Source organism: Cyprinodon tularosa, unplaced genomic scaffold, assembly GCF_016077235.1.
Source record: "Cyprinodon tularosa strain WSP-4 unplaced genomic scaffold, ASM1607723v1 ctg2, whole genome shotgun sequence".
NCBI lineage: Eukaryota > Metazoa > Chordata > Actinopteri > Cyprinodontiformes > Cyprinodontidae > Cyprinodon > Cyprinodon tularosa.
The window spans coordinates 3,681,039-3,692,654 of record NW_024038733.1 but is presented as its reverse complement, the minus strand read 5'-3'; the positions used below and the strand labels follow the sequence as shown (position 1 = coordinate 3,692,654).

The 11,616-nt window shown below is 36.7% G+C and overlaps 1 protein-coding gene across 2 annotated transcripts; it reads left to right on the top strand.

Moving 5' to 3' along the window:
• Positions 1 to 960: 960 nt before the first annotated feature.
• si:dkey-283b15.4 (cytohesin-2) lies at positions 961 to 8,823 on the top strand. 2 transcript variants are annotated; one of them, XM_038284299.1, is made up of 12 exons: positions 961 to 1,157; positions 2,697 to 2,847; positions 2,955 to 3,021; positions 3,101 to 3,219; positions 3,307 to 3,387; positions 3,653 to 3,765; positions 5,071 to 5,219; positions 5,314 to 5,425; positions 6,051 to 6,127; positions 7,473 to 7,544; positions 7,741 to 7,895; positions 8,063 to 8,823. In XM_038284299.1, exons 1-12 carry the CDS (start codon positions 1,091 to 1,093, stop codon positions 8,148 to 8,150), a joined length of 1,251 nt encoding a protein of 416 aa, XP_038140227.1. In that variant the 5' UTR covers positions 961 to 1,090; the 3' UTR covers positions 8,151 to 8,823. The 2 variants fall into 2 exon arrangements, with proteins under 2 accessions (XP_038140227.1, XP_038140228.1); XM_038284300.1 differs by lacking the exon at positions 961 to 1,157 and having other exon boundaries at positions 2,707 to 2,847; positions 2,955 to 3,020; positions 3,099 to 3,219; positions 5,314 to 5,426; positions 6,049 to 6,127.
• Positions 8,824 to 11,616: the final 2,793 nt, after the last annotated feature.

Below are 11,616 nucleotides of genomic sequence, written 5' to 3'. Positions count from 1 at the left end.
AATGTGTGCGTATTGAGTGTACAGGTAATGGTTATAAATTGTTTCAAATAAATGTATCTTCGTAAGTTTGTCTGGTGTGAGATAATTTCTTCTGATTGGGTTTTATCGTTTGACGACAACATTGCAAGAAAACTGATTAGATTAGATTAGATTCAGCTTTATTGTCATTAAACAGGTACAGGTACAAGGCAACGAAATGCAGTTTAGGTCTAACCAGAAGTGCAATAGCAGCAAGTGCAGGATAAATAATGGTTCTATAAATACAGGACATGGGTTTCTACTGAATAAGTATAGGAATGAATACCATTATAAACAGAATCTTACTAATAGATAAATGTAATATATAGAAAACTAGTGTTATGATCTAAATTTACAGCTGGATATGTACCGAATATAATATACAGGTGGATATTAATATAAAATGGGTTTTTACAGTTATGTACATTAGCATATATACAGATGGATTTTACTATAAAATGAATAAATAAAGTTTGGACAGAAGCTATCTAAATTAAAGTGCAGTGGAAGGTAATTGCATATTAACGTTAAAGTACGTTATTGCAAATGTTGCTCATGATCTGCTCATGATCTGCAAAGCTTATAAAACATAAAAGAGCTTGCAAACTTTTTAACCTAAATCCCTTTGCAATACAGTGTTTTGCTTAAGTGTATTGAAATAATTAGCTGTTCTTTGTCAGAATGTTAAAACAAATGGGTATGAATTCTATCACAATACTCTAACTGTGCTGCATTTTAGTGTGGATACTATAAGGCGAACTGGATTCATTTATATTGCATGTTTGCTTTTCTGGTTGCTACTTTTAAATAGCCTCTTTACTATCTATATAAAACATGTGATATAACATTTGAATTAACTCCACTCTTATTTATTTATTTATTTAGCATGAAAAGGTTTTATTTTGAAAACTAACTGACCGGAAGTCGAGTATCAGACGCCTCCTCCTGTGTCGCCACCTTCTTTGTCTACGGCCCAACATTTCGACACCGGGGAGGTTGTCTGTCTTTTTTTTTCATTTTTTGTAATTTTGAGGATATATTTACCGATATATCCCAAATATTCTAACATTTAATGACAGTCGACTCTGAGCTATTTATGCCTAAAAGTAAAGCACCAAAAATGGATGACCTGGACTACAGTAAGTGCTCTTAGCAAGTCGTTGTTTGCTGTGGCTAACCGCAGCTAGCCAGGTATAGCTTGTTGCCTGTTTTATCATTCGTACAGGTTGGCAAAAACTCTGGCCCGATACATAAACGCGAGATGACTGCTTTCTCTGACATTGTTTTTCCTTCATTCCTCATTCAGGATATAAACCGAGCAATTTAACTATCTCTGCTAATGAAATATTGATGAGTGTTCCGAGCTAACTTAACAGCTAATGTCGGTGCACTGTTTAGCATTTCAACCAGACTTTAAGTTCATTTTAGGTCATACTAAAACGAAACTATTTAATAGGAAACACAATTTAAATGGTTTAATTATAAGTACATGCTGTTTTTTTCATCAGAACAGACTGTGGGCGTGGCAGCTCATTGTTTTTGGGGCTTTAAATAAACTGGTCTTACAACAAGTTGCTGCTTAAGGGCCACATTTGCAAGTTTTAACAAATAGTTATCAATTTATGTGCGAAACTGGTAAAAAAAAAATGGTTTAAACATTTTTTTTTTTGTTTTAAAATATGTAGTTTTTGAAAACATCTGTTTGCTGCTTCTCATATTGGCCTTTATCTAGCTGGGGCATAGTTGGGATTTCGAAGTCTGTTGTGTTTTTTAGCTTCGATGTATTTATCATTAACATAAATTAGTTAATTTTTTTCGTTTTTTACATTACAATTAACGTAGAAGATGTAGAACTATCAATAAATAAAGCACAATCCAAATAAACAATAGACTAAGACAAAATAGATGCATACCTGGTATAATTTAGTTGTAATAATCTTTATAGTTGTTAAAGGCTTCTTTAGATAAAGATAAACATTTGATTTCATAAATAAATAGAAAGGAATCATAGTTTAAATTCTCCCATGTTCTCTTTAAAGAAGCAGAGCTGACTGGTGAAATTCTAAACAAAAGAGATTTTAAGTCTGAGGCTGCAGGTTAACAAAGCCTTTTTGTTATGTGCTCATTTTTGCAGAAAAATTGTTCGGTTCTACTTTTTTAAACCAGACAAGCATATTTTAGCATACGTTAAAGGCTATTGTTTAAGAGCAGAATGTAAATTAGACTGGGTCATTAAAAAACAGTATGTGTTAATCTGTTTATCTTGACAATGAAATTGTGTTTAAAACCTTTTGTTCTTTATTTTCTGTATCTTGCCTTTTGTTTCACCTTTAATTTTTCAAGCTGTAAATGTGTTTTGCTGGTAATGAGCTAGAATCAGATGTTTTTTTGTTGATTATACCTGTCAGTGTGTTTTATTAGGTAAATATATGTTTAAAAAATGCTTATTGTTTACCTGAACTTTGTCTCTGCCGCGTTGTATAGATTTTCCAATAAAATTCCATTTTTATTTTCACCTGTAATGAATTTTAATTTTGTTGGAAGTTTGACTAACGATAAAGCTTCTTTCGAAGTTTTTGATCCCAGAATAGACTGATTTTAACCTAGATTATTTGAGCACAGTTTGCTATTTCTCAGAAGTGCTGCAATGCACTCATTCTTCATCTCTTCGTCTGAAGTTCCTGTAGACCTGAGCCCAGAGGAGCGCTCTGAGCTGGAGGATATTCGCAGGAGGAAAGGTGTCCTATTGCAGGAGATCCAGAGGCTCAGAGAGGAGCTACGAGAGGCTATCTTAGAGGTAGAGGGACTGGAGACCAGTACAGAGGGCAGGTAAATGCATTTTTTGTTTTTGAATTGCCAGGATGTCAGTGAATGGAAGTGATCAAATGTTTCTTCTGGGAAATATTCTAACTCTTTACATTTCATGCTTTCTTCAGTAAAACTCTACAGAAAAGTAGACATGTGGCTATGGGACGGAAGAAGTTCAACATGGACCCAAAAAAGGTATTGTCGTCTTGGATTTTTTGCTGTGCCTCTGTTTAATGTTCTTTTTCTGTTTGCTCACCTTTCAGTGTTTTTGCAGGGGATTTTGTTCCTGGTGGAGAACGAGCTGCTTAGACACACACCAGAGGACATCGCACAGTTCTTATACAAGGGAGAAGGCCTAAATAAGACAGCTATAGGAGATTACCTGGGAGAAAGGTGAAAGTTAAACAACAAACAAACATGCATTTCTATGGTTCTTTGGTGGAAATGATTTGTTAATATATGAAGCTTTTGTTCCTGCAGAGACGACTTTAACATCAAGGTGCTTCAAGCTTTTGTTGACCTCCATGAGTTTACAGACCTTAACCTTGTGCAGGCCCTCAGGTGAACTTCTACTCTTCTGTTTATTACTGTGTTCAATAAAGCATGCATCTCCAGCCATTGTCATATAAATTTAGATCAGTCTAAATTTTCACAAATACGCATATGTGATTCATACATGCACAGTACAAGCTCCACACACACACAGCCTGATTAATGCAAGCATACAAGATTCACACATGCAGGCAAAAGGGGCTGTTTAGGACTGCTTGGATTGCAGAATTGGATCTTTGCAACTTGGATGTATATCCTGTCCCGTGTTCTGCAGACAGTTCCTGTGGAGTTTCCGTTTGCCAGGCGAAGCCCAGAAGATTGACAGAATGATGGAAGCTTTTGCTCAGAGATATTGCCACTGTAACCCTGGTGTCTTCCAGAGCACAGGTAAGAAAGCATAAAATCCATCTTTTGGCATTGAAATCTCTGTCATTTGTTGTTTTTGGACTTTTTCCCAGTTCAGTAAAACTCTGATTGTTGAAACATAGTTATTTTCCAGATAAGCTGCCCTCACATACTCTCTCACTTACCAGTAATAGTTTGCACACAGGGTCCTCTATATTTATACCCACCACCTTTCAATGAGAGCAGTTTATGTTTTCATTGCTTCCTTGAATTGTTATTGGATGAGGCACATTCTTTCTGTATTCCTTTGTTTAAAGCAGAAGTACTTTGGCAGGCGCTGCTTTTCAAATACATGTTGATAGAATCATGTTTTGTTTTTTTGATGCATTGATTCTTTGCGACTATGTATCAAGTTCCAAGGGTTGGTCAATTGTCCTTAGCTTTTTATCTTTCAGGGTAATCGGATTATCATTAAAGGTACCATAAAGACTGGATAGGATTCATAATTTACATTTTTAATGACTTGTATTAAGCATTAGCTGCTAGGTCTTTGCAGTATGATGACCTTGAGTAGAAGCTTTGTCGTTTGACTGTTTTTATGCACACATTTAACACCATAATTTTAATGGTTTACATGCAAATTCAGGAGTAGTTTGTATCATTATTTTTGACTGGTGTGCGTACATGCAGATTTGAATGGTGAGAGAAAACTAGTGAAACTGATTAAATCTGTTTTAGGCATCTCATGTATCCGTGACAATGATTTACCAAACATATGCTTGTTGTGTTATCTCTGCTATTGCAGTGGTTTATTATCTAATGACATAATTTAACAGCTAAAATGTGTTGTTTAAAGGTGCTGCCTTTAATCCACAATTATCTTTTTCCATACATTACATGGATAAAACATTAAAAGCTAATATTGTCTCTCCAATCTGGGAAACATTTCCACTGCTAGCAGATGTTTGGCCATTTACCTCTTCAGGAATTGTGAAATATGTGACCATGACTTATTACTATGTATGTAAATTGTAGTTTGGACTGCTTGTACTGTCAGAATTTAGAAAAGCTTTTAAAAACTCAACTGTACCCGTGCAAAACATTTGGTTTAGCTTATCTGCCCGTTTATTTTTAAGCAGAACGTGTCACTAATGGATTGTTTCTGTAATTGACCTGTGGTTGAAAGGAGTAAGCAATGTGCGCTGCTCTCTTTAACTGCTTAATGGTAAATGAAGTGCTCCTAGTAATGGACCTGGATCATAATGAAAATATCGATGCATTCCCTCCTGTTTAAGTTCAGTCTAGTTCATGTGTCTTAATGTTTTCTGCTTTCTCTTCTGTCCACAGACACATGTTATGTGCTTTCATTTGCCATAATTATGCTGAACACAAGCCTGCATAACCCCAATGTGAGGGACAAACCTGGCTTGGACCGTTTCATCTCAATGAACCGCGGCATCAACGATGGAGGAGACCTACCAGAGGAGCTGCTCAGAGTACGATCAGCTTGATGAAGTCGTCCATTTTGATGGGAAGAAATGGATGCTGAGTTCACTTTTTGCCTTTTTTTTTTGTTTGTTTTTTTTTCAGAATCTTTATGATAGCATTAAGAATGAACCATTTAAGATCCCGGAGGATGATGGCAATGACCTCACACACACATTCTTCAACCCAGACAGAGAGGGCTGGCTTCTTAAACTTGGTGAGCTTTCCCAACAAGGCCGTCGGCCTTCTAGTTCCGCTCCAACCTCCTGTCCATCTGTTGCTGATAAATGCAGTATTTGTTACAGAGAATTGAAGAATACATTTCCATGAAAAAATAGTTCTGTACTGTTCTCCAATCATCTCCAAAGCTTTGTGTTGTATTAAGTCTTGTCTTTTTGCCTCTGAGGTTTGCTGCCTCTCTGCCTCCACTAGATACAATCACCAGAAGCTGTTGTTATATCTAAATATTGTCATAGCATGATGGTGGAACAGATTCTCTCCCTTGTGCTATGGCAGTCCTGATTATGTCCTTTTCGCATGACGGGACCTGTGGTCCATGTCACTAATACAGACTCTTTCCCCTTTTCCTGTTGTCTCCATCTAATTCCTCTTTGTCTCTGCTTCTTTCCTGCTGTTTCCATGCTCTACTGCTGCTGCTTGTTTTCTCAGGAGGTATGTACTGAAAAAGTGTTTTGATATAAAGTAGAAAAAGAATATACATTAGAACTGGAGTTTGTAGGTAGAATGTAGATATTGTAGAGTAGTGTTATAGTAAAATTCTTCCTGTGCTTCCTTTAAACATTTGTTACAAATGGGTTCCTATTGATTTTTGTTTCTTTCAGGGGGAAGAGTGAAAACTTGGAAGCGTCGATGGTTCATCCTAACAGACAACTGTCTTTATTACTTTGAATATACCACAGTAAGTCTCTGTTTGCGTCGCCATTCCTACAGGACAGAAGGTGTAAAAGTTTGGAGTGCTTTCTTTGTAATGCTGCTTACAGACCTGTAGGGGGCAGTATCTGCAGTAGTTTGCCTATAGTTGCATTTTTTATTTTATTTTTTTGTAAAACGATTATTATGGCCGGGTTTAACATTGACTAAATACAGCATAAAGTGCAGGAGATGCAATGACGTAAACTAAAATCCAGAATAATGACAATCTATTTGACTACAATAATAGCTTCAAAAACATCAAGACAATGAATTCAATGAATGTTTGTATCTCTAATATGAAAATTTAGCATGTAGGTGTTCCTCTAGTTATAAATGAAATTAACATTTTATTTGAATAGTGGAATTATGTCATTAGCCTGATTATTACTTTATCTAAATCTGTGACATTCAAGAGGAAACTTATCTGGAAACAGAACCTGAGGACTGGATGGTCTGGACCGTTATTGGTTGATTTTGAAGCTTTAATGAATGTCGTTTTTTTGTAAGGAAATACTGCAGAGCATACCCTGTTTTCTTTTATGCCTAAGAAGACAGATTTATTTGTGAGTGATATTATTATGAGTAATGCCACTGGCTAGAGTAGAAGTGTAATACATTCCTGATTAAAATCTAAAGACCAGTTATTAATCACAACAATTTGCCTTTTACCAGCCTCCTGGTAGGAGCTACTCATTACCAAGTTATTTTTGACACTTTGATTTCTGCTTTTAGGGGTTTTCTTTTTTGAAGCTATGGTCTTAAACATGGGATCAACTGATAAACAGTTGTAAGTTAACTTAAGACTAGCTTATAATATAAAAATTCTAGAAGCAACCTAAATATTTCTGGACACTTGACCTGTGCAAGATTTTCCTTTAAAAGGCAGAAATATTTTGTTTGCTTCTGGACAATTTTTTAGCTATACCAGGATGAGTTCAGGCTGAGCAGCAGAACTGCTACAGCTTTTACAAATTAAATAGCTTAAAATAAATAAAAGCCTGTTCAAAGGTGTTTCTCTTGCTCCTAATTGTTATTTTGGATCTGTGGACTTCTATTCGGAATGTGTGTAGATTCATTTGTGTGAAATGCAAATTATAGCCATTTCATAACTCATTTTAATATTTTGATTAAGAATGTGTATCTAGAAATCTTAAATTTCTCATATTTGTATGTATATCAAAGGTATAACCTCTTAAAGATAGCCTACATATATTTAAAAGGGGGGGAAAGGTCGTTATTTTACACCATTTCGCTCTAAAAGCTTTAGTAATGATTTATCAATATAAAAGCGCCTTGACTTATATATTTTACAAAATGTTTTTTATTAACAGGATAAGGAGCCACGAGGTATCATTCCTTTGGAAAACCTTAGCATCCGTGAAGTAGAGGATCCAAGGAAGCCTGTAAGTGTTGTTCATCTCCTAACCAAAAGGTCTAAGTGGATTCATTTTGTTAATATTCTTAAACGCACCCGCCGACTGGGTGGACAACAGGTCAGCGGCCCCATGCCCAGCAAAGGTTGTCAGCTGACCTGTTCTCAATGGTACGGATGCTGTAAATCTCTCTTGTTCTCGAATGTTTCCATCCTTTCTTAAATAGAACTGCTTTGAACTGTACATCCCAAACAACCGTGGGCAGCTCATTAAGGCATGCAAGACAGAGGCTGATGGGAGGGTGGTGGAGGGGAACCACATGGTGTACCGCATCTCTGCACCCACACCGGAGGAGAAGGACGAGTGGATCCACAGCATCAAGTAAGAAAACATTGATACGGAAGGAAACTAGATTAACAGATAAATTGCTTTGCTAACAGTTTTATTGGTTTTGTTTTGCTTTCCACATATTAACTATGCTGCGCTTCTGATCTCCCTGTGAGCTTGTCCACATTTATTTTAAACTCTCCACTCTTTCCTCTTCTTAGATCTGCAGTTAGTGTGGATCCCTTCTACGAAATGCTTGCTGCCAGGAAGAAGCGTATATCACTGAAGAAGAAAGAGGAGCAGCCTTAGGTTACTTCTGTATTCCTCTCCTCCTCCTTTCATCATCCCTGCTGCTCGCACCTCTCTTTAAGCTTCATTAACCTTCTTCCTGAAAAATGTGTCCTCTTCCACTTTTGAGGACTTCTTCCTGTCTTGTCAACCAGACTCTGAAAAAGCTGCAACCAGAGTGAAAAGTTTGGCTGCTGAGGCTGCCGTTCACACTACTGCTGTCACACTCAACCCGGAGCACAATAACACTACTTTTTGTCTTCACTCTTAGTAAAACGGGCTAAAAAGCATCTTGAAGACTTTATCCACACTACAAATTATATATATTTTTTTCTTTTTGTTTTTTTTTCTTCCACACTGGCTGGCCTCTTTTGGGGATTTATACACTTTAAGTTACTTGAATGGTTTGGCATTGACTTTTTATATTTTAGTTGTTCAGATTATAGAGAACAAAGTTTTGCAGGCACCGGGTCTTTTGAAGGTATGTTGCAAAGATGGACTGTTTGGATTGTTTACTTTCCAAATACTTCCTGAAAGGGTTAGTGTGGATCACAAAGTCCCATTACAAGAGGTTTCTTAGATTTTTCCAAAATGCTGTGAATACAGTTTTATTCAAGCAGCTGCAGCTTCATGAAATTCTCCTTAACCATCATCGATGTCGCCTTAATGAGATATTCCCTTTCTTGATTGTGTGTAGCCGAGAAAAAAATGTGAAGTAATAATAGGTTTTTATGCTGATAGAGCTGTGAAATTTAACACTAATTTAATACTCCAAATGGCAGTACAGGTGCTGGTCATAAAATTAGAATGTCATGAAAAAGTAGATTGATTTCAGTAATTCCATTTAAAAAGTGAAACTTGTATATTATATTCATACATTACATACAAACTCATATATTTCAGATGTTTATTTTGTTTAATTTTGATGATTACAAATGACAACAAATGAAAATCTCAAATTCATCATATCAGAAAATTAGAATATTGTGAAAAGGTTCAAAATTGATGGCCCCTGGTGCCACACTCTAATCAGCTAATTAACTCAAACCACCTGCAAAAGCCTTTAAATGGTCTTTCAGTCTAGTTCTATAGGCTACACAATCATGGGGAAGACTGCTGACTTGACAGTTGTCCAAAAGACGACCATCGACACCTTCCACAAGGGGGGCAAGACACAAAAGGTCATCGCTAAAGAGGCTGGCTGTTCACAGAGCTCAGTGTCCAAGCACATTAATAGAGAGGCGAAGGGAAGGAAAAGATGTGGTCGAAAAAAGTGTACAAGCAAGAGAGATAACCACACCCTGGAGAGGATTGTGAAACAAAACCCATTCAAAAATGTGGGGGAGATTCACAAAGAGTGGACTGCAGCTGGAGTGAGTGCTTCAAGAACCACCACACACAGACGTATGAAAGACATGGGTTTCTGCTGTCGCATTCCTTGTGTCAAGCCACTCTTGAACCACAGACGGCGTCAGAAGCGTCTAAAGAGAAACAGGACTGGACTGCTGGTGAGTGGTCCAAAGTCATGTTCTCTGATGAAAGTAAATTTTGCATTTCCTTTGGAAATCAAGGTCCCAGAGTTTGGAGGAAAAGAAGAGAGGCACTTCATCCACGTTGCTTGAAGTCCAGTGTAAAGTTTCCACAGTCAGTGATGGTTTGGGGTGCCATGTCATCTGCTGGTGTTGGTCCATTGTGTTTTCTGAGATCCAGGGTCAACGCAGCCACATACCAGGAAGTTTTAGAGCACTTCATGCTTCCTGCAGCTGACCAACTTTTTGGAGATGCAGATTTCATTTTCCAACAGGACTTGGCACCTGCACACAGTGCCAAAGCTACCAGTACCTGGTTGAAGGACCATGGTATCCCTGTTCTTAATTGGCCAGCAAACTCTCCTGACCTTAACCCCATAGAAAATCTATGGGGTATTGTGAAGAAGAAGATGCAATACACCAGACCCAACAATTCAGAAGAGCTAAAAGCCACTATTAGAGCAACCTGGGCTATCATAACACCTGAGCAGTGCCACAGACTGATCGACTCCATGCCACGCCGCATTGCTGCAGTAATACAGGCCAAAGGAGGCCCAACTAAATACTGAGTGCTGTACATGCTCATACTTTTCATGTTCATACTTTTCAGTTGGCCAACATTTCTATAAATCCTTTGTTTTTATTGGTCTTCAGTAATATTCTAATTTTCTGATATGATGAATTTGAGATTTTCATTTGTTGTCATTTGTAATCATCAAAATTAAACAAAATAAACATCTGAAATATATGAGTTTGTATGTAATGTATGAATATAATATACAAGTTTCACTTTTTAAATGGAATTACTGAAATCAATCTACTTTTTCATGATATTCTAATTTTATGACCAGCACCTGTAAATTCACATTCAGACCTAACTTCTCAATTATCACAAGGAAAGTGTCATCAATGTATATTACAGTGGATTTCATAGTGGGAACACTACATACAGGATGAACTTTAGCATTTTTCTCAACATGTTTGAGCAGTAGCAGAATCTAGCATTGCTGTCTGGAGGCTTGTTAAATGTTTGATCTCATCTTGTCTTTTCAGAATTAGCATAACCGCATGACATCATCTTTGTTTTTGCTCAACGCTATGAACTTCATCTGTTTATCTTTGTCCACCAAGATGGGCTTTGTGAAGTCACAGAGGCAGCTCTTTTCAATGTACACTTTTTGTAAATAGAAGTTAGCATATTTGTTTACGAAAAGCATAGATTTGATTTAATTTATTATTTATCTTTTGTTAAAATCTGATTTTCTTTTTGTACAAGTTATTGTTTTACTGCATGTTGGACAGAAGGATCAGTGATCGGTACTGATGCATGGTCGACCATGTTAGTGCGCTGACTTGAAAATGTGTTTCCTGGTTACATGAAAAGATAACGTTTGATATTGAAGTTGGTTTATGCATTAAAGTTATCCTGCTTGTTAGCTTTTAGAAAATATGAGATTAAATGGTCCTTTTTTTAACTAAGGGAATAGAATTGTAAAGCACATGCAGATGTGGGTTTCTCACACTTTGCTGTTAACCTTAAAGGGTATATATCATCACTTCTCCAGCATTTATTTTTAAATATGTTCAGGCTTGCAGACTGATATTTAGAAATGTGTAATAAAATGAGAAGGTTACATTTAATATCCCAATTAACTCTCACATCAGCAGATAAGTATTGGCAAAGTCTCTAACTTGAGTTTGAGTAAATAAATGAATTTTGAGTTCACGGATATAGAGACTTGGCAAACCAGGACTCCACAGAGAGATTTAAAGTGCAATTTGGTGAGTCCACTCTGTATATAATTTGCTGTGAATTTACTGTCAAATGTCCACTTGTTAGAAAACTAAAATGGGACTAAAACATTTTGACAACATTCAGACAGATGCTGTAATTTCTTCCCTAGCAATGCCACTCAGATGTCCACAGACACACAACAAAATGGCCTCTTTTCTATCTG

Excerpts from the sequence above, each read along its gene's own strand:
- si:dkey-283b15.4 (XM_038284299.1), top strand. The coding sequence starts at position 1,091 with ATGACAGTCGACTCTGAGCTATTTATGCCTAAAAGTAAAGCACCAAAA. Across the intron at positions 3,022-3,100 it reads TCAACATGGACCCAAAAAAG|GGGATTTTGTTCCTGGTGGA; the intron begins GTATTGTCGTCT and ends GTGTTTTTGCAG. Across the intron at positions 3,220-3,306 it reads GGAGATTACCTGGGAGAAAG|AGACGACTTTAACATCAAGG; the intron begins GTGAAAGTTAAA and ends TTGTTCCTGCAG.